General features: G+C 42.8%; 1 protein-coding gene across 6 annotated transcripts in view; it reads left to right on the top strand.

Annotated features, from left to right (window-relative positions):
- Positions 1-22881, top strand: part of nbr1b (NBR1 autophagy cargo receptor b) — a 44832-nt gene extending 21951 nt beyond the window's left edge. For 2 of the 6 annotated variants that reach the window (XM_056287901.1, XM_056287899.1), the window contains 16 exons: positions 727-852; positions 1422-1628; positions 2115-2274; positions 3452-3535; positions 4442-4627; positions 5093-5215; positions 6459-6534; positions 8764-8874; positions 9111-9281; positions 10215-10487; positions 12038-12248; positions 13238-13489; positions 16308-16399; positions 17665-17743; positions 17941-18034; positions 18302-22881. In XM_056287901.1, coding sequence (XP_056143876.1) covers positions 727-852; positions 1422-1628; positions 2115-2274; positions 3452-3535; positions 4442-4627; positions 5093-5215; positions 6459-6534; positions 8764-8874; positions 9111-9281; positions 10215-10487; positions 12038-12248; positions 13238-13489; positions 16308-16399; positions 17665-17743; positions 17941-18034; positions 18302-18475 — 2419 coding nt within the window. In that variant the 3' untranslated portion in view covers positions 18476-22881. Of the gene's footprint in view, positions 1-726; positions 853-1421; positions 1629-2114; positions 2275-3451; positions 3536-4441; positions 4628-5092; positions 5216-6458; positions 6535-8763; positions 8875-9110; positions 9282-10214; positions 10488-12037; positions 12249-13237; positions 13490-16307; positions 16400-17664; positions 17744-17940; positions 18035-18301 lie in introns of those variants that run through there. The other 4 variants (XM_056287900.1, XM_056287902.1, XR_008810845.1 and 1 more) reach the window with 4 other exon arrangements.
- Positions 22882-23148: the final 267 nt, after the last annotated feature.

The raw sequence follows: 23148 nt of genomic DNA, 5'->3' as shown, positions 1-23148 counted from the left end.
AGGTATATTTTGGCATTTATACTTTGGGGAGCCAATATATACTTGAAAACAAGGAAGAGATACAACGATTGGGATATATCGGGGGGGAAAGGGAGGAGGATTCTTTTGGTTTGTTTTTTAAGAAGTGAGGGGAAAGTATTTCTCTTCTTCTTTGTTGTTGTCTGTTCTTGGTACATGAAACCTAAGGTTGATGGGTTAGTTTCTGTTTCCCAAACCTGAATCTGAGTCAGAGTCCAGCCCCTCTGCTTTGCTTTGCCCTCTCTGTCTCACAGTCTTGTGGCGAGACAAGAGATTAGTGTGAATCCTTAACTGTGCAGTAACTTCAAGTGTGCAGGTCTCTCAGGTTAAACTGTGTTCGGGGGAGGTGAGCTCTGTACACTTAGTTAGATATGGTGTCTTTGTGTTTCTGTATGTTTTTGTGGGCCACCCTTTCTGTGAAGATTTGTTGATTGGGCAATCACTTCTCCATAATTGTCTAATTTTGACAACATAGAATGTCTTTTTCTGTCTTCTGATGACCTATATGTATGGTCTCACGAGTGACCTTGCTCTGTAAATTGATGGTTTACTTAACAATGTTAACCAGCTGACTTCCTTCACCCCACCCTTTGCTCTTACATCTCTCCTTACTCTGTCTCTCCTCAATCATTGTTTTCTCTTTTATCTTCATCTCTTTTCCACTTCCTCCCCCCCCCTCTTTTATCTCTCTTGTATTTTCTTCATCAGTGTGTGTACATCCTGTACATTGTGTGAGCACTGCAGTTTTTCTCATGACCCCAGTCACAACCTGGTGAGGGCGAGAACTCCACTGTCTATCCCTGAGCATGGCTCACCTGCCCCAGACCATAGCAGGTAAGCTATTACTACTCTTTTTTAAAAAATATTACTTTTGTGGGGCATCCAGGTAGCGTAGCGGTCTATTTTGTTGCCTACCAACACGGGAATCGCCGGTTCAAATCCCCATGTTACCTCCAGCTTGGTCAAGCAACCCTACAGACACAATTGGCCGTGTCTGCGGGTGGGAATCCGGATGTGGGTATATGTCCTGGTCGCTGCACTAGCACCTCCTCTGGTCGGTCGGGGCGCCTGTTCGGGAGGGGTGGCGGGACTGGGGGGAATAGTGTGATCCTCCCATGTGCTACGTCCCCCTGGCGAAACTCCTCACTGCCAGGTGAAAAGAAGTGGCTGGCGACTTCCATGCGTATCAGAGGAGGCATGTGGTAGTCTGCATTTGTCTTCAACAAATCAGCGAATAGTGGCCAGAGAGCAGAGAATTTAAACAAAGACAAAGTTAAATGAGTAATTTGAGGTGTAAACGGTAAACTACAGATGTACTTGATATTACGTTCTTGCTTGTAACTAGGTATGTATTTGTCTACATCTCTTTCAGTTGTTGTGCATTATTTCCCCCTTCCATTCAGGTTCTACCGACGAGGGGACCGCACTTTCCGGAAAGCTGAGAAACAGCGCCTCAAAGCAGAGAAGCGTCAACTGAAGGCTGAGGTCAAGGAGATCAGGAAGCAGCTGAGGATGGAGAGGCGGGGCTTACAGTGGAGCTCCTCCCACAGAGACGGGAGCTCCTCCCCTGTCCTGCTGCAGCCCCGTGCCACCCAGCACAATAGCCCTGAGTAGGTGGTCTGCTTTAGCATCCACACAATAAGTAGACGCCAGGCACACATACAAGTTAAGTATAGGGATTCAGTAAATAGATTATGGCATAGGAAGTTTCTCCTGTATGCTGCCTTTGTGCTTCATGTCTTTTTTTTTAATTGTGACCTGGTAACTGATGACATCAAGCGGTTATAATTAGTTATTTCTGTGACTGAAGCTGTTGGCACCAAGACTCAAATTTGTGAGATCTGTCTCCACAAATCTCACCAAAAAGTGATCTGGTACCCAGTTGAGTGAAAGATACAACCTTTATGTTTAATTGTGTTACAATGGCAGTCAGAATCAGAATCACTTCTATTGTCAAAAATACAATAAATGTACAGGTGTTTGTCAGAAGAGCTTTCAAAAAAATGAGACACATAATCAAGAGACAGCAGGCTTCTTGGATAATGTATAATGGGAGACTATGATGGTCATCGCTGTAACTGAGGCTCTTTGCCCAGGCGTCCGAAGCGTCCCTGTCCGCTGGTGGTTCCAGCCATGACGGCTGTGTTCTTGGATGAGAACCTTCCGGACGGAACCCGGCTGCGACCCGGAACCAAGTTCATCAAATACTGGAAGATGAGGAACACTGGAACTGTCAGCTGGAGCGCTGATACTAAGGTACATTACTTTAGTTTACTCCACTCTACTCTAATCTACTTTACTATAGTAGTAATAACAGTTAGTATTCCAGTATCCAGGAACACTGGTATTGTCAGCTGGCTCACACATTCCAAGGTCATTCATAATGTTTCACATCAGATGATTACATGTTTTATCAGTGTTACGAGACAAGGAACATTAGTACACTCGGGGAATTGACGTCAGTTTATGGTTAACATAATGTTTTGTCAGTTGAGTCTTGTGACAGCAGTTGCATGACAGTACTGACACATTTTTGATTGAAAATCATGCTACTTGACACTTGGTGTCATCCGTAACATTTTTTATGTTCAACATTTTTTTCTGTCATGGTCACTGTCATATATTGTCACAGAGTTCAATTTGATTGCCACCTTGGGATGCAAAAATCATTTCAGTGATTGTTTCGTCTCATTTTGCCACACTGGACAACATGATGTTACTGTGGAGATAACAGAACACTTGGCCAAAGCGTAGATACTCAATGACTTTCCACACTTATTTTTCTCTCGAGCTCTGGTTGTCGGAGTATTGAAGCAAACAAGCATCACTGAAATTATTTTGTTTGGCCTGACACTGTCAGAGGTTTTGCAAAGTTCACTGCTTACCATAAATTTTTAGTAATTAGAAATTCTTCTTGTGGGGGCGTCCAGGTTGTGTGGCAGTCTATTCCGTTGCCTACCAACATGGGGCTTGCCAGTTCGAATCCCTGTGTTACCTCCGGCTTGGTCGGACATCCCTACAGACACAATTGGCCGTGTCTGTGGGTGTGTGTCCTGGTCGCTGCACTAGCACCTCCTCTGGTCTGCTGAGGCGCCTGTTCAGGGGGGAGGGGAAACTTGAGGGGAATAGCGTGATCCTCCCACACGCTACGTCTGCCTGGTGAAGCTCCTCACTGTCAGGTGAAAAGAAGCGGCTGGCAACTCCACACTCCACATGTATCGGGGAGGCATGTGGTAGTCTGCAGCCCTCCCGGATCAGGAGAGGGGGTGGAGCAGCTACCGGGATGGCTCAGAAGAGTGGGGTTTATTGGCCGGATACAATTGGGGAGAAAGAGGGGGGAAAAAATCCAAAAGAAAAAAAAAATCTTCTTGTGATCATTATATTTGCCGTTGATAAGTATCTGTCAGCCTTTGCTTCATTTGTCTCCCTACAGTTGAAGTTCATGTGGGGTAACCTGGCCGTGGGCTCTGGGGACCGTTGGAGAGAGGTGTCTGTTCCCTTCTTACAGCCAGGACAGGTGAGATGACAAGGGGAAAGGGAGAAGGAAAAGACATGTCATTCTGTATTTAGCTCTTCTTTCAGAAAAAAGAAAATCCTTTCTCCCTCTACCCTTTGCTTTTGATTTCTTAAATTCAATTTCCTTGCTCTTCTCTCTTACACAAGTCATTCTCTGTAATCATATGAGCCAAATCTGGGCCTTGTTCTACTTTTGTATTCATTGTAGGTCACATTGTGTAAAAGTCTATGCCAAAATGCCCAACTTCTAAAGGGTATATCCAAATGACATAACAGACAATAAAAGGGGAGTGAAATTAGGATAAAGATATGATGAGGGTACACTAAGAAGAGAGATTAGGGGGCATCCGGGTGGCATGGTGGTCTATTCCATTGCCTTCCAACATGGCGATCGGTGGTTCGAGTCCCCATGTTACCTCCGGCTTGGTCGGGCGTTCCTACAGACACAATTGGCTGTGTCTGCGGGTCGGGTGGGAAGCCGGATGTGGGTATGTGTCCTGGTCACTGCACTAGTGCCTCCTCTGGTCGATCGGGGTGCCTGTTCAGAGGGGAGGGGGAACTGGGGGGAATTGTGTGATCCTCCCACACGCTACGTCCCCCTGGTGCAGCCCTCCCCAGATTGGCAGAGGGGGCGGGGCAGAGATCAGCACGGCTCGGAAGAGTGGGATAAATGGCTGGATGCAATTGGGGAGAAAAAAAAGGGGGAAATCCCCCCCCCCCAAAAAAGGAAGAGAGATTAAAAGACATGAAATAAGTACAGCATGAGATGAATAAACCAGTCACTCTTGAAGGTTCACCCGGCTATGTAAGTTTAAAGCTCCATTCCCCTGCATTCTCGTTGACCCGGTCAAACTCTGCTGGGGTGGGCCTAATAACATCAATAATGCATATCCTTCTCTGTGTCTAGGTTGGTGTGGTAAGCGTAGCACTTTGTGCGCCCAGCGTGGAGGGGTCCTACACTTCCCACTGGCGTCTGGCCCACGGCGGAGAGCAGTTTGGGCCCAGAGTCTGGTGTAGCATCGTAGTGGATCCTCTGGCCCCAGCCGCAATGATGGCTGATGGGATATTGGTGTCACCCTGTGTCACACCACAGGTTGGATAAATGGATGGATGAATGAAAGAAAACGATAGTCCTGTGATGGAACAGTTAATGCTGGTGTTGACACATGTCGCACCACAGGTGGAATGGATGTGGCATAAAAAAAAAAAACAACGAGGGATGAATGGATGTTTTAATACATGATGAATGATTCTGATAGTATGTCTGGTATCAGTCACACTTCAGTATGTTGCAAGTACATAAAATAATACATGACTGGATTTATTAATCAATGAGGGAAGGTCAAAGGCATGCAATAAGAGAGAATGTAACTCACCTTAATTCAATCCGCTGATGGTAACACACTTTCACAGACAAATAAGTACATTGAAAAGCTGAGTAGAAGATTCACAATTCATATTCAGTTAGCTTAGCCTCCATATCAACCAAGGCTGCTCAGAATTTGTATAATATTTGTATACAGAGCCTCTGCTCTGTGCTATTCTCTTCTGTCTGCAGGGTAAGAACCCATTGACTGGGGCTAAGGATGGGAAGGCTTGTGTCACTTCCAGGGACCAACCCCTGATGTCACTGGACCAAGAGGAGTACTACATCCCATCTGTAGACTTGCTCACAGCTCAGGTGACATACCACTGGAATGTAGAATAGAGTGTATATTACTAAGATCTGTTATGTACATTCTATACTATTAAGATCTGTCACTATCGGGGCATCTGGGTAGCGTGGCGGTCTATCCATTGCCTACCAACATGGGGATTGCTAGATCGAATCCCCGTGTTACCTCCGGCTTGGTTGAGCGTCTCTACAGACACAATTGGCCATGTCTGCGGGTAGGAAGCCAGATGTATGTGTCCTGGTTGCTGCACTGGCACCTCCTCTGGTCAGTTGGTGTGCCTGTTCAGGGGGGAGGGGGAACTGGTAGGAATTGCATGATCATCCCACACACTACTTCCCCCTGGCGAAGCTCCTCACTGTCAGGTGAAAAGAAGCTGGCAACTAACTCCACATGTATTGGAGGAGGCATGTGACCAGGTATAACATAGGCTGTGTTATAGGTTTATAACCCCCTTGAAAGATCTCATTAATATTCGTCTGTCTGTGCTATGATTGGTTGAGTACGAATACTGTCATCATACGGACGAGATGGAGGGTGAGTGCTCGTTGTAGCAGCTGTGGCTGGTTTAAAAATCTCACGTGTATTGATAGCTAACGTTAGCCATCGGCATCAGAAGGGAAGGCAGCATAGGTTAGGGTTAGGGTTTGGGTTAGAGACGGAGGGTCTCTCCGTCTCTTCTGTGTGATGACAGTATTCATGCTAAACCAATCATAGCCATCTTTCAAGGGGGTTATAAACCGATAACTTAGGCCGTGTTATACGGCCTATGTTATAGCTCCACGTGACTGCAGCCCTCCCCGGATCGGCAGAGGGGGTGGAGCAGCGACCGGAACAGCTCGGAAGAGTAGGGTAATTGGCCGGATGCAATTGGGGAGAAAAAGGGGGGGGGGGGTCTGCCACTATTTCGTTGATACATTTCATTGGCTTTGTTCTCCTCACTACATGTTGTATTTATTTGCCTTATGTGTTCTGTGGAGTGTTTATGTGTTTAAATGTTGCAGCTGCTACCCAGCAATTGCTCCCCTGGGGACAAATAAAACCTGCTTGACTTGACTTGACTTGACTATCTGTAGTACCTAGTAGGCTATATAAAGTGAGACATATTAGACTTTCTTTTAGTTATTATTTCAGACCACTACCTGTTTATGACCATACTTATAAAGGTAGTACATGACAAAATCTGATGTGTTTACCCTGCCCCCCCTTCTCTATTTCTCTCTCTGTGACTGGTCATTGTTTCTTACTCAGGACCTGCTGTCTTTTGAGTTGTTGGACATCAACATAGTCCAGGAACTGGAAAATGTCCCAAATAACACCCCTGCTGGTAAGATGGCACCATCCCAGTGCATTCTGTCTCCAAACAAGTATTTCATCCAATTTACGGCTGTTGGTCAGGCAGGCAGGCATTCAGACAAGGGAACATGTGGATGCTGGCGAACACGTGGGCTGTTCTTGGCATTTGGATTGTTCCTGGGGTCCCTTCGATTTACCCTAACAACTTGCCCACATTTCATGAATAGATTTGTGCATTCTCACTGGGTCTGACGTGGTTTTGGCACGCTAGCTGGCAATTGTCCGACTGGTCAATCAACAATAATTTTAATAATCCCTTTTTAAAGATCTAGTCGGACAGATTTTTGTTTTTCATACAACAGCAAGGCTTAGAACAAGAAACATGAATGTGGGAAATATTCATACAGGATTTTCTTCAGTTTTCCATTAAAGATACAAATCATGCATTAGAAGGTAAAATATTGACAGAGCTTTTAGTAAGACATGGTAAAATACAGTTTTTAAATTTCAGCCTCCCCGCAACCCTGAGCACAGGGTAAGCGGTTTGGATAATGGATGGATGGCTGGATGATGTGTTAAGTTCTTTCATATGGTTAAATCACATGAATTGCCCCACCTCACTCACACATACACAAATGCTTACACATATGTTCACACACACACACACACATGTTAACATATGTCAGTTTCTACATGCTTAGATAGATTGTAAGGGAAATCTTTCAGCCATGGCTTTGATAATAAGCAAGAAACAGATGGCCCCTAAGCAACTTGGATTGTAATGCCTCAGCACACTATCACACTAGATCTATGATTTGGTCTTGGCAAGCACTAAATTATAGATTTAGGCTTAAACGGTGTTTTCTTACATACTTGAATGAGACACTGGTGAACACTAGCATTTACAAAATAAAATTGCACAGGTATAGCCAAAGGAAATGAAAAGGAAAATAAAACAAAACAAAACATAAACTACTGTTTGGTCTCATGATGTGATGCTATTAGATAGCCCTGTCTGCTCGACCAGTCAGCATTGGACACTGTCAGATTACTGTTGAGATTATGGAGCTGTGCATGTCTGTGCACTTGGTGAGCCACAGTCACCCAGAAGCCCCTTCTCTGTGCTGCTGTGCACAGATGTTTACATGTACCTACACAGAAGCATGTCCTAGCCTTATGAACTGATTTCTTACAGCCAAAAATTGAAGACAAATGAGTGACTGCCGCACCCGGGTAGCGTAGCGGTCTATTCTGTTGCCTACCAACACGGGGGTCGGCGGTTTGAATCCCTGTGTTACCTCCGGCTTGGTTGGGCGTCTCTACAGACACAATTGGCCGTGTCTGCAGGTGGGAAGTCGGATGTGGGTATGTGTCCTGGTCGCTGCACTGGTGCCTTTCTGGTCAGTTGGGGCACCTGTCCAGGGAGGAGGAGGAATTGATGGGAATAGCGTGATCCTCCTACACGCTACGTCCCCCTGGCGAAACTCCACACTGCCAGGTGAAAAGAAGCAGCTGACGACTCCACATGTATCAGAGGAAGAATGTGGTGGTCTGCAGCCCTCCCTGGCTCGGCAGAGGCGGTGGAGCAACAACCGGCACGGCTTGGAAGAGTGGGGTAATTGGCCAGGTACAATTGGGGGAAAAAAAATCACAACCAGATTCTTGGCATGTGGTTTGGAGTAGGGAGGGAGCGCCCCTCCTCTGGTTGGTCGGGGCGCTCCCCAGATGGGCAGAGAGGGGGTGGAGCAGCGACCGGGATGGCTCAAAAAAAAAAAAGAGCGAGGTAATTGGCCAGATACAATTGGGGAGAAAAAGGGGGAAAATTGAAAAAAAAATGACTGCCTACAAAAGCACAAATTATCCATTCATGCATTCAGTGGCTTGGTGCTGTGTTCGATATTGTCCCTGTATTTCAAAAAAGCTGCAATATAGAGTGAGGAGTAGGACATTGCTTATTTGTTCAGTTCAGTGGTTCTTCCTCAGTTGATTCAGAATGTTGTTGCTAAGCTCTGTTGGCCAAACCCCTGCTTTGTGGTTTAGATTGTATTTTGTGCCAGGAGATATTAGCTAATCAGAAGCTGGTGAGCATTGTCAACGACTGTGCTGAATCGTGTTCATTTCATTGGCTTTGAACTTTTAGATTTACTGTCAATCCTTTCTTTCTTTGTCCTTTCATCCATCTCTGCTTTGATGTTCTCTCTCTTTTTATCCCACCCTCACCACCACAACTTTTCAACCGCCTATCAATATACTCATCAAGACATGACACCCTGCATGTCTCCTCTGACCCATGAGGGCCTCCAGCAGGACAAGAGCAGTCCCTCATTAGGTCTGATCCAGGAAGAGGTCGAAGTTGTCAATAGTATTATAGGTGATCAGGTCTTTCTCTATTGAAAATTCTGAAATTCTCCTAGTGTCATTTTGTCATTGCTTGGTTAATTCCTAAAAGAATAAACTTTCTATCGTGGAAGAAAGAGAAAAAAATGTCACGTAGAAAATTGTATTGCTATTATCTAAGTCAAAAAATATCTGTTCTGTACTTCACAACAATTGACTTAGAAACCTTTTTTTCTTTTTTAATTCCATTCCTCCAATCTCGTTTCTCAGATGTGCCGCAAGGGGCAGGTCCCGGATCGGAAGTGGGCGGAGTCCCAGCCCAGGAGGAAGGAGAAGATGACATCAGTGGCACTCAGTTTGTGTGTGAGACTGTGATTCGCTCCCTAACTTTGGAGGAGGCCCCTGACCATACCCCCCTAAGAGGGACACGCCCGGGCACAGGTAAAGGCCATACAAGTTCAACATACAAGTACTTTCAAGGATTATGATCAAAGGTCACAGTTTCTAGCAAATTTTACTTATGTTTTTCATAAAAACACGTTAGTACATATTAACATTTATGTTATTGTGAGAATATAGTATAGAAAACATTTCCTCCTCAACTACTACTACCACCACTTTTGGCTACTCCCGTTAGGGGTCGCCACAGCGGATCATCCATTTCCATTTCTTCCTGTCCTCTGCATCTTCCTCTGTCACACCAGCCATCTGCATGTCCTCCCTCACCACATCCATAAACCTCATCTTTGGCCTTCCTCTTTTCCTCTTCCCTGGCAGCTCCATATTCAGCATCCTTCTCCCAATATCCCCAGCATCTGTCCTCAAGATTTACCTCAATCCATAAAGTGGTCTCTGGTGCAACTTTAGTATGAATATGAATTGGCACTGACTGTTACTATTACACCCGTGCTTAGCTGAACACCATTAGTGTTGGTTTCTTCTATTAAGCTCTTCTTTACTTGCAATTGATGGCATGATTTGCCAGTTTTCTAACTTATGGAAATGTGCCTCTACTTTCTACTGTGATTCCTCTATTCCCTGCCTTGTGACACTCCAAGGTGCATCTATGCTAAATGCACTTGACTTGACACATGCAACACCTATTGATGCCAATTGGTAACATCTGAATTTGTCCACCATTTGCTGATTTCTCTTGTATGTCGCTTTGGATAAAAACATCAGCCAAATCACTATATGTGAATATATAAAAAAGTTGTTTGTGACTGTAGTTAACCACTGTAGTTAACATGGTAGTGCCACTGTGTATATAATCCTCTTCAAAAGACTGAATATGATGTAATGTGACCGATTTGGTTGAAATGGTCTTTGACAAGTATTCAGAAATCTTACAGCCCTGTCCCTGCTGCCTTCCAGTGTTGCGTCCAGCGGCCCAGGGTGGCTCCGCCTCTTCCTGTGTGAAGAATAAACTGGTCAAGACAGAGAAGAGTCCAGACAGAAGCCCCACCAGCCCCAATGCCCCCTTGAAAGCACCAGCTACTCTGAAGGCCTCCCTCCCAGCCCCACTGAAAGCCTGCCTTCCAGCCCCTCTTTCAGTGACCCCGGCCCCAGCCCCTGGCCCCTGCACAGCCGCTGCCCCACTCTCTGCTCCACCAAGAGCCCCCACACTGCAAGAGCACAGGATCACAGGTTAGAGTCATTCTCATGGCAGGTGTGGTGGTTGAAAGACTGTCCCAAAAACAAAAGGTCATTTGTTAGTCTTTCAATGTGTCCACCCTGGGTAATGTCCTTTGAGCAAGACACCAATCTTCTGCCAGCACTAAGGGCAACTACTCCTTAATGGTCCTCCTCTTTTAACCAGTACCCAGTTGTATCATCATGTAGTGGTATCATTTATTAAACAGAATGAACTGTGTTTTCTAAATCAGCTGGGTCTGGATCAACATTGTTTATTCAGAATGAGAATGATAAACCACAGTGACCTCGAGGGAAAGCTGAAAAGGTTTTAGGATATTTTTAGAATATCTTTTACTTAAGCAAGACTGTTTTTTTTTTTTTTAACCCATTAACTTCTTGGGAAATTTGGCTGAGCACACATGTTCTTTCACAGCAAAACCTTCCTGTTAATAGACATTAGCTCAGTTTTCTACAAGCAATTCCATATGAATTTTGAAGCTATGAGAATGAAAGGTTTTAAATTCAAAAGTAAAATTTGGGGAGTTTAAGAGAATATCTAAAATCTTTCATGCCTCTGAGGAAAAAGGACACAAAAATAGGTATATTATTAAAGAGATTTTGTGAAAAATAGTAATAGATTGTTTTGAATTTCTCCAATAACAAATAATTATTGTCAGCCGTCATCAAATTTTCTTATGAAATTTTTTCATGACATAGTCCTACATCCAAGGAGATAATTTATTTGCCTGAAACTAGCTAAAAAGAAATGTCCGTTTGGAATCGTCTAGGTTTTTACTTTTCAAAAATTTGCCTCAAATTCACCTTAACATTTGTATGGATGCTCTTCACACTGTAGAAGCTGCTTAGTGCAACCTTAGTTGTCTATTGACGGCAGCTTTGTGTCTCTACTGGAGCAGTCGCAGAAAAGTTAAAGCTACAGTGCCAGACTTTTACATATAAATGAAAGTCCGTGACATTCAAGCCTTTGCCAAACGAGTTCACTCAGTGATGATTAAGCCTATCACCATTAGGTAAATCTCTCTGTAATTTGCAGTATACCAGAGTTTTAAATCTGGTTTCTGGTGCCCCATTCCCATGCTAAAGCACCAGTAGAGATGTGTTTTGAGTCAACCAGCAATGATTGCTTTTCCAGAGCTGAACTTCTATGTAATGAAAGCATTCGCATTCCTCTGATTAGCTTAACTTCAGGGCTTTCTGCCAGAAAGCTTCCGGGCTTGGACGCCATCGCAGAAAAACCTAAGAAGCATCAAAGAAAGGTTTCTGATGCGGCAGAGAAAAAAGAAACAAGGATTAAAGTTAAAAAAAAAAGAAAAAAAGAAAGCGATTGATGTGAGGACAAACACAGATAACCATTGTTGTAGCTTTTCCTCGTGGGGAATGGTGAAAGAAGAGAAGTAATTACTCTCACTGCCAGAAGGGAGAAACAAAACTTCCCCACTGCAGGTTTATTGTTCTGAAAACTACGAGGCAACTATTGATTCAGACAGAAAATTAATCTGCTTGATCTTGAGTCAAACTAATGAGTTTTATCATTTCCAAAGCAGACGAGGGAGTGGAGTCGGACATTGAGAGCATCTGTGTGGAGCCCAGGGGGAAGGGGAGAGAAGAGGGGGAAGAGAAAAAGGAGACCAATGGAGACGAGCAGAGAGAACAGATGAGGAGTCGTTCGTCATCAGCATCCTCAGAAGACTACATCATCATCCTCCCTGACTGCTTTGATACCAGTCGACCACTCGGGGAGTCCATGTACAGGTAAACGCTAAATTTATGAACTCATTCACTCTGCCCAGGATTTGAATAGCATATGGTGCAACAACATTTTTGGGTACAGTTAAGGAGGGCTTGTTTAAAAGCAGATTAGTATGTACCAACAGGAGAAATATGCTCAAGTTCAAAATATGTACCCGTATGCACCAATTGGAGTAAGAGTGGGCTTGGAAAGTGAAGCCATTTTTATCCTAGACTGTGAAAATGTTGCACCAAAGCCAGAGCTCTCCGGCAAGACTAGAAACAGACTAAATAATAGACATCTTGCAGTTTCTGTTGTTTGAGAGATTGCTAAGGAAATTGCACGTCCCCACATCTTGCTGTCTCCCTGTCTCTGATGCGTCTTCATTTAGGGTATGGAATCTAACTAAAGAGCAACTAAACCCTATACCAATTTTTGTGAGTTTGCTATCATTTAGTGAAAAACTATCTATAAACGCTGGGCTGCAAATGATGTAAACATAGCGGGATAAACACATTTGCAGCTAATAATGAATGATTGGTCCGTTTCACTAAGGTGTTGCAATGAGAAGGATTAACAGCATTCAATAGTTTGTCAGTACTGGCTCATTGCTATACCTAAATCGAAGACTCCTTAACAATTTTATTAACTGCAGCTGTGATTATCCTGCTATGTTTACATCATTTGGTCCCAAGTTGGCATACGCATATTATGGGTGGGCTTACTGTGCCACCTCCTGTCTCTACTGCACAGACTGATTCCAATTTGTATCTACAGTGCAAGTGCAGGCAACAAGGGATTGACCATAATTGTGATAATATGGCATTACAGTAGCATTATGAAAATGAATCAGTAATCAGTAGTATGCACCAAAACGACAGAAGTGACATCATCAACAGCTGAGATGGCCCTCACATACACACACACACACACACACACACACACACACACACACACACACAATCACACACACAATCACACCTATTCTGTCTCTCTGTGATCTCCATTCCAGCTCAGCTCTGTCCCAGCCAGGTGATGTCCCTGCAGAGACCCCCACTGACCCAGATACACCCTTTTCTGACTGCTTGGGCCGTACTACCCCAGAAGGGGAGAGGGGTGAGGCAGAAGAGAGTACCATGACAGCGGGAATGGGGTTGTCGGTAACTAACAGTGCCATCGACATGCTGTGTACCTCTCAGACGCTGGACGATGAGCCACTGACTCCTGAGGTGGTAGCACCCCCCAAACCCCTCCTCAAACCAAGGTCATTATGACTGAAACAAGCACAATCATAGATAATCTCATACAGCAAGTTGAGTGTTTGCGCAGAAACGTCACATTATGTTCAGTTTGTGCATAATTACAGTAAATTATGGCTCTCTAAAACTATCTACTACTATTTCAGAAGGAAAAAATACTTAAACAGGTAAAATACTTTAAACAGATTGTACTCGTTTCTTCACAGTTCTATGTTAGTTACCTGTTGGAGGGCCGTGTGTAAAAAAAAAGAAAAGTCCAGACTGCATGTATTATGGTAATGAATGGGGGGAGTGCATTCGGATTTATTCAAACAAATTTCAAGTCATTTCAAATTCACTCAACTGGATTTTTTGGGAAAAGTGACAGCCCAAGTCATGAACTGGGTTAAACTATAAAATCTGAAGCCTGTCTGTATGTAGTTGTGCCATATGTATTACTGTATGTGCACAGCGGTAGTGTTAACCTACAACTGAAATGCAACTTGAATTCTGAGAATGTTTGTGAAACAATGTTTCTGAAATGTTTTAATTAGGTTTCAGGGCTAACCACAGCACATAGACTGCCCTTGTTGAAGTTGTCAGTGACCTCAGAATCAACACTGATGCCAATAAAGTCTCTGCTCCGATTCCTTTTTATATAAGTGCTGTGTTCAACATAATTGACCAGGATATTCTTATGGCTCGATTGCCTTGAGAACTGGGTTGGGCTCTTCAGAACCGTTTTAAACTGGTTCCGGTCTTACATCTCAGGGAGGAAATTTTTTGTTACCATTGGAGATAATGTGTCAGGAAAATATGATTTGCCCTTCGGTGTTGCTCAGGGAAGCTGCCTTGGTCCACTCCTTTTTTTGCATGCTCCCCTTAGGTAATATCATCAGGGAATATAAACTTAATTTTCAGTTATGCTGATGACATGTAGTAGATGTATATTTTGCTCAAGCCTGATGATGATGATGCCCTGTGTTCCCTTACTACTGGAACCAATAACTTCTTGAAACTAAGTGAAGATGAAACTGAAATACTCTTAGTGATCCCCCAAGCTAAAAGAGATCTACTCTCTTGCAAACTTGGGCATCCGGCTCCCGATATTAAATCAGAAGTAACATGCCTGGGCATTGTTCTAGATTCAGAGTTAAAGTTTATGTCAAATATAAAGAAAGTGACCAAAGCAGCTTTTTACCACATACGAAACACTGCCAATGTATGACCATTTCTATCATATAGAGATGCTGAAAAACTTTTTCATGTTTTCATGTCAAACAGATTACATTGTAGCAATGCTCTTTTTACTGGTCTTCCGAAGAAGTAAGTTGAAAAATGTCATCTTATTCAGAATTGTGTAGCTGGACTTTTAACCAAAACAAGGAAGAGAGAGCTTATTATCCAAGTTTTAGCTACACTCCCAGTATCGTTTAGAATATTTACTCCTCCTTGTTCTTTTACTTAAAAACAAGTAAAAGAACCTTGTTCTTTTACTTGTTTTTAAAGCTCTAAATGGTTTGGGACTGGCCTACATTGCAGACCCTTTGTTGCTTTATAATCCCTCCTGAGCTCCTAGATCTTCTACTGCTGGGTCTTTAAATACACACAATTATACATATGAGAAAATAGGCAGCACAGCTTTTTTGAACTATCCTCCAAAATTATGGAATACCCTACCAAGAGCTGTAAGAGATATGGGCTCTGTGAATATTTTTAAATGACAGCTGAAAACCTATTTATTTAATTTGGCTTTTAATTATTGTCATTCTTCTTATTATTATTTTTTACTAAATAGCTCATATTTTATTGTTCTTAATGGTTTCTGTTTTTACTTTTATGTATATATTTTATCGTGTTTTTTTATTGTCTAATTTTATAGTCTTTCTATTTGCCCATTTTAATGTTGTTGAATATATATTTTAGGTACTTTGAGCTACAGCTCTTGTATGAAAAGTGCTTTATAAAGACACTTAATTATTATTTATTTATGAATTATTATTATTATTATTGTTGGGCGGCACGGTGGCGCAGTGGTTAGCGCAGTTGCCTCACAGCAAGAAGGTCCTGGGTTCGAGCTCCGGGTAGTCCAACCTTGGTGGGTCATCCTGGGTCGTCCTCTGTGTGGAGTTTGCATGTTCTCTCTGTGTCTGCGTGGGTTTCCTCTGGGGGCTCCGGTTTCCTCCCACAGTCCAAAGAGATGCAGGTCAGGTGAATTGGCCATACTAAATTGTCCCTAGCTATGAATGTGTGTGTGTGTGTGTGTGTGTGTGTGTGTGTGTGTGTGTGTGTGTGTGTGTGTGTGTGTGTGTGTGTGTCGGCCCTGTGATGGCCTGGCAGCCTGTCCAGGGTGTCTCCCCGCCTGCTGCCCAATGACTGCTGGAATAGGCTCCAGCATCCCCGCCATCCTGAGAACAGGATAAGCGGTTCTGCTAATGGATGGATGGATCATCATTATTATTATTATTAAACAGACTAAGTTTGTTTGAACCGACTCTAATTGTGGCACATCTGGTGCCAGCACAGTACATGTACGCTCAGTTCAGTTACTAAACATGTAAGGTCTAGTAGACAAAGTGTGTAACAATCACCAAACAAGATACTATAGCACTCAATGACATGCACTGCTTCAACTGGATTACTAATCACAAGGACGGCCGTGTTTGTGTTCAGCAAAATTTACTCCTACTGTTTGCTTTAAATCCATTTATTGAAATTATTTTCATGTTGTCTGAAAAAGGTGCCTTTCTTATGATTCCCTGTTAAACTTCATCTGTTGTGCACAGTGCCTTAACTCTCTTGCGGTAGATTTTGACTGAGGATTGTTGCTGTTTTGGTATGTAGTCCAGAGAGCAGCGGACAGACAGACTGTGATGCAGCTACGGCTGGTGCAGAGGGAGGAATAGATGAGACTGAGCTCTACCGGACTGAGGATGGTGAGCACGCACAGACACAGACACACACACACACACACACACACACACACACACACACACACACACACACACACACACACACACACACACACACACACACACACACACACACAGGTAAATTCAGCTCCAGATTGTTGGGCTGCGTAATTGAATTCAGTGATTGGACTCACATGTTGCTATATTTTCTGTACAAGATTATTATTATTATATTAGCAATGTTCTCACATGAACTCTTAATGCTCAGTACATTTGGTACAGTACATGTGTCTTGCTAAGTGTCTCTACCCCTCTCTGTCAGTTTTCTGATAGTTCACTATAAACAACTGACCAGTATTCATCATGGTAGAAAATGCTATGACTATTTTATTAGAAATGCAAAACTAAGTCTAAAGCTCCTACAAGGGGTTTGTCACTGATCATTTGCCCGTCTCAATTTAATTCTGATACCTCTATACAACCGCATTGATGAAATGAGCATAACCAGTGAAAAGATTAGACATCTCATTGATTCCAAAAGCTTGTCTTAGAGTTGGCTGACTAAACAATTTACTGCACACAGACGAGGTACATAGCCACAATTACATTACCTCATCACTGTATATCTTGCAAACACATTTACCTTCCAAAACACCCCTACATCTCTCACTACTACATCTCTCACTACTACTACTAGTGCTACTACTACTACTACTACTACTTTATCTGCTCCCGTCAGGGGTCGTCACAGCGGATCATCCATTTCCATCTCTTCCTGTCCTCTGCATCTTCCCCTTCACACCAGCCACCTGCATGTCCTCCCTCACCACATCCATAAACCTCCTCTTTGGCCTTCCTCTCTTCCTCTTCCCTGGCAGCTCCATATTCAGCGTCCTTCTCCCAATATACCCAGCATCTCTCCTCCACACGGGTCCAAGCCATCTCAATCTTGCCTCTCTTGGTTTGTCTCCAAACCGTCCAACCTGAGCGGTCCCTCTAATATACTCATGTCTAACCCTGTCCTTCTTCATCACTCCCAATGAAAATCTTAGCATACCACTACATCGCTCACTCTCTTTAAAACAATGCCCAAGCCATTACCAGAGGATTGAACATACGTGTATACTTTTGACCAAGGGGCAATGCATATGTGAAATAAAGTCATTCTTCTACAAAACACTGCTGCTTTTACCCACAGGGGCACCCACATTCAACTAACTTCCACTACTCCTTGTTGCAATTTAAACTGCTATGGAGTAAAGGATAAATTTATTTTTGCTATGTGCCAGATAATGGGTCTGAACAGCCCCAGACAGACAATGCCCAAGCCAATGGAGACACCGAGGAGGACAACCCTAATGACCCCAGGTCACTCACACACACACACACACACACACACACACACACACACACACACACACACACACACACACACACACACACACAGAGTCCAGCCTCACAATGGAATACCGTCTACAACACTAATAAAAGCTGTGAGAAACTTGCGTGTATATTTGCACCAATTGTGTGTAAATGAAGATGACTGTGTTTATATTTTTTTCCAGGCACCCAGGTATCACAGGTGGCCTGGTCAAGGGAGCGTTATCAGTAGCAGCCTCTGCTTACAAGGCCCTGTTTACTGGCCAAGGCCCCACACAGGTCAATGAGCCCTCTGTTTTCAGTTCCATCTGTTATCTGCTAATCAGCTTAGTTGCGGAAACATGAAAATGTCCCCTTGTCATTGTGTTTAAAAGTAGAAGACTCCTTATTTATATAAGTGGACCTTAATCACAGGACCGTGCACTTTTTCCAGCTATCATTTCATTTGTATTGCCATTTTTGTAGTGATCGTACTTTTTACACTTTGCTGTGGACACTTGGTGCCTTTATAATTGTCTGAATTGAATGTAAAATGTTCCTGTGCAGCCTCCAATCGACTCATCCACCCAAGACACCATGATGGCAGTGCTGGTGGAGATGGGGTTTGGGGATCGGCCTCTCAACCAGAGACTGCTAAAGAAACACAACTTCAATCTACTGGATGTGGTCAATGAGCTTGTTCAAATGACCGACAATGACTGGTACTCCACACGCTACTGAGGAGAGGCGGAGGGGGGAGATGGTAAAGGAGGGATAAGGAAGGAAGGAAAGCAGATAAAGCTGTAAACTACAAGGTGAACAAGTGAAAGAGTCATAGGAGGTTTGAAGGTAGAGAGATTAATGGGGTAAAACACAGCTAGACACACCTTGATGAAGAGAGGAAAAAGGAGAGGAACAGGAGGATGTGGAGAGGAGGACAGGATGGGAAAACCAACGGCGGAAGGAGAATGTTTCCAATCCAAAGGACACTTTTCCCTCATTCCTCCCTACCTTTTTTCTGGTTTGGTATATGAAACAGATGGAGATCTTCCCAACTCTACACCCATTTAAAGAGACATTTCACCTAACTCTTGAGGATACGTATAACACTATCTAAAGTCCACAATCTGTAGTATGATGTTCAGCACCAGCCTTTGTAGAGGTAGACCAGTCACTTGGCATAGGAACACTGGGAGACACAGAGAGACATATTTCTACAGTCTACATTCAACGTGGTTCTTCATCGTGGCAGACTGGTTACTTTGCCTAGCAGACAGATAAGACAGGGAAGGAAAGAGCTAAAATGATAAAACACCCATACCTACAGAGAGAAAATGTGTGAACTAACTGTACATCATAAGTCACTTTTTTATTGCCACCTTACCATTTGAGTCATCATCTAAACATTCTTTGACATGCCAGTCTGTCACAAACTGAAAATCCACTTTACTAAATACTTGAGCCATGGACCAAGTAGCGTAAAGGTAGAACGAGTAGGATTTGTCGGTTGTGGTTTGTAAATGCAACATTCAAAGTTGCCCCCCCCCCCGGGCTCATCGACACCAGAAGGACACGCCCCCTGACTGCAGTGGCCAGAACACATCGCAGTGTACAGGCCAACTCCGCGTCGCTCTTCATCCCATCCTCTCCTTCAGTGCTCGCCAATGGGTGAAAGCCAACCCCAGATTCACTCTTGTTTTGGAACGAGCTTTGTCCGCTTGGCATTTCCCCTTGCTATATTTGCGTCTTTTCAGTGCTGTATCCGTCATTGTCGTAGCTTCCTGTTGGATGCGTGCTTATGATCTTGATCTGGCACCTGGTCGCTACATTTTTATAGTCCTGCTGCCCAAAGGTTAACACCCATAAACATTCCACACACAGCAAAATAAGAAAATACAGGCAGAGGACAGGATCTCTGCAGACGCAGACACCGCCACACACGTCTAGTGGGTCATAGGTGATGATTGAGAGGAATTATTTTTGTATGAGTCTATACATTGATTTTAAGGAAAGTCCTACTTGTTCTACCTTTAAAAGTTAATATGAAGTGATTCTCGTTGCACTTTTAGTTGGGTGTGTCTTACAGTATTGCTGCATTTCAGCAGTTTGATAAGTTGTTTTTTTTCCGTTTTCCTGTCCTAATCTTGAGAGTTTATCTTGCATAGGCCCATAACACTGGAGCATTGACTCTTATATGGGTATTAAATCACACACGCACAACGTATCAGTGTACTGCAGGCATAATATGCTGTGTATGATTATTGTGAGTTATTGTGATTATGTATATGGAAAAAAAAGTCCCTTAATTCTAAAATGGAAGTTTTCTTCAATCTGTTATGTTAAGATATATTTCTATTCTAAATACGAGGGCCATTCAATGGTGTGCTCTAGGACTAAGTTATTTAAATCATCTCTCATCTTTCCCCACAAAATTGGTGGTGCACAAGATATCAGACACATGTTCCTACAGTTGAGAACTCTCAAACCCAATGGCAGTGTTGTATTTCTCTAATCAGCTCCTCTCCCTTTATGACTTCAGTGGGTATAACAGGTGAAATCAATAAGGGATTGTAGCTTTCACCCATATTCCCTCATGCGTTTGTAATGTTTTTTACACTAGTAAGGTAGTTAGTAGAATTGGGTGTGATGCCTAACCAGAGGAGGATGCAGTTGCATTGATGGGGCACTGAGTTCCTCTGGAAAATTCCTATCAGTTCAACATGTTCTGTCACTCCCCTGCTGTTTTTTTTCCCTCTCTTGGTGGGATCCACAGCGTTGTTGGGGGTTGGGAGACTCTGATAAAAAGGGTGTTTTCTTTTCAAGACATCTTCTTTGAGGGTATCTAAAACACTATAAGACTTAAGTCATTCCAGACTTTAAAGGTCCCATGAAATGGCCTTTTCGAGCACTGCAGGCATTCACAATTTGACGTATATCCAAATGTAATGGATCAGTCGGGTGGGATTTTATGAGGGGCGGGAGTTTGATCTGACTAACGGCCAATCATGTCCATGCATTTTTTTGAAGACTGCAGACTGATATGCTACTGGCTAGTTTCAGTTTGGTGGTAGAAGATCACTCGTCTTCTCTCAATCTCGCTCCCATTCATTCATTCGACATTTTTATTTGTGTACGCCCACAAGTGCAGAATAACGTAACTGAAAACCTATTGTCTTTGTCAGGAAGCGAAAAATGCTCTTATAAAAGATGAAAATAAAACAAAATATGTCCTTGTGAATTTCTAGAGCAGTGTAAGCTGTAAATCAAGTGCATATTACAAGAGAGAACAAGAAGGAAAATACATTTTTCATTTTAAGGGACCTTTAAACATTTGAATGAAGTGAACAAGTGCTTTATTGCATGGATTTTATCAAACACGAACTGGTCCATTTGGATACGATGAATGTGATATGACGTGTTGCTTTGAATGCTTGAAGCCTGTTTGGATATGTCAAAAAAAGAAAAAAGAAAAAGAAAAGTTGGCTGTGGATGTGTTTAACTTTTGACGCTTGCTCTTTTCTTGTGGTTGGATGTTTGTGTATGTTTGTGTGTCTCTATTTATTGGAAAAGATTGTGTTTCTTTTGAATACAAGTAGACCCGAGAGAGTTGGGAATGGAGGTAAGGGGATAGTTTAAATCAATGGCACTGAATTTATTGTCGCGGGATTATAATGAATTGTGTATAGGTGCGTTCATAATCAGAACCAACACATCTGGGAAGGTTTAATGAAGTGGAATCTCTTCGATTTTGCCAAAACCATCTTAGAGATTAGATCATTTTTGGTCAAAGTGTTTTGGCTTTAAATTTTTGGCAGGTGTCACAAAGTCAAAATTGACTTTCTTTATCCATGTATAATCCCCCCCCCCTCTCTGTTAAGGTGGAGCATTAAACATGAGGTGGCCAGTGAAGTTTGGGTTTATCATCAAACTAAAAAAAATTGCTATAAAATACATACAAAATGAGTTGGCTTAGCCAAAAACTAGAAACTGTGTTGTGTTGGCAAAACCATCTGAGACCATTACATGAGACTTTTTGGCAGTTTTTGGGGACCTTTTCTTCCCCGAAATCATTGTTCATTTTGTCGTTACAAAAGCATATAATTGAAGCTGAATACTGCCTCCAAAAAGAAATTCAGCTTAAAAATTATAGTAGCAGTTTTACAAAGACAGAATTCCCTAAAGCAAATTACTGTTGTTTTCCAATAAAGGCAGGCCAGCATATTAAGATGGTAAGGTAAAGATGGTCCTTTTACTGATTACTGATTATTCACTGATTTAAAAAAAAAGAATGAATAGATTAAGCAAATGTTTCTCATGTTTTAATCTTAAATCCTTGTTGACCTTCATGTTAAAATGTGATGTAAAAGAATGGAACAAACACGCTCATTGCTCTCGTGTCCTTATAAGCTACCAACAGAAATTGAACTTTTCACATGGAAAAACTGTTTGGGATCTTGGAGAATCTATTCCTGGAGAATATTGTTGTCTTCCCTCCATCTACATTGTATTCAGTGGAAACCTTCGCGTCACATGGTCTAAACTATTTCTCCACTCAGAATAATGGAATTATTGGTAGAAACGTGCACCCTGGGGCTTACTCGGTCTCTACATCACCTCATTCTCACTCCACGTTCTTATGCCGTTAGGTACCACGGCAAAGCCAGGGTCTGTTAAAAAGTTAGAAAACATGTGGGACCTATCACTGACAAGTTATTAGGGATAAGCTTATAAGCCCACCTTTTTTCAATGGGAAACACTGCTGTACATATCAAATACAATATGGCGTAGCTGGGGTCATTCCTCAGTTCACTCAGCCTTATGTTCCCTATGTGTCGGTGTTGGGGTTACATAGGGCCAGGAGAACATGTAGCCTACGTCAGACTGGTCACTGGTTTAAATGTGCTCTTGATGAAGCTAAAAAATGCATAGTTTCAATGTAACCATATTGCAAATCAGTGTAACTCCAAACATGTATGCGTTCCATGATAGTATTTTCCAATTGGCGGGAATGCTAATTTAATATTTAGAGGAGAGAGGAAAGAAAGGCAGAATAGAATGAGCTTTTCTTCTGTGTTGCACTCTATGGACATCGTATGTAATGTACAAATCTGTCTGTAATTAAAGATACTACGCTTATTAAATGACTAAATGGTAAATTTTCTTTGTGCGAAATTAATATGTGGTACACAATGGACACTTTCCTCCATAAGAAAGTAAGACGTTGTGATCTTTGGTCATTTGACTGGATGATTCAGTCTGTCAGCTTTGGCAATGCTCTTTCTTTCTGTTTCTCATGAAGCCAAAGTTGGTTACTTATTCACAGCTACTTGCAGCCAGTCATGGGTTGTCTGAACGAGTGGATCTTTTTGAATAGAAGTATTGATTTGCATCTTGGGCGTTCATTGCTTTGCATG

This window comes from Lampris incognitus, chromosome 10 (assembly GCF_029633865.1).
Source record: "Lampris incognitus isolate fLamInc1 chromosome 10, fLamInc1.hap2, whole genome shotgun sequence".
In the NCBI taxonomy this organism is placed as follows: Eukaryota; Metazoa; Chordata; class Actinopteri; order Lampriformes; family Lampridae; genus Lampris; species Lampris incognitus.
Note: the sequence above shows the minus strand (reverse complement) of the source record. Positions and strands in the feature narration are given on the sequence as shown.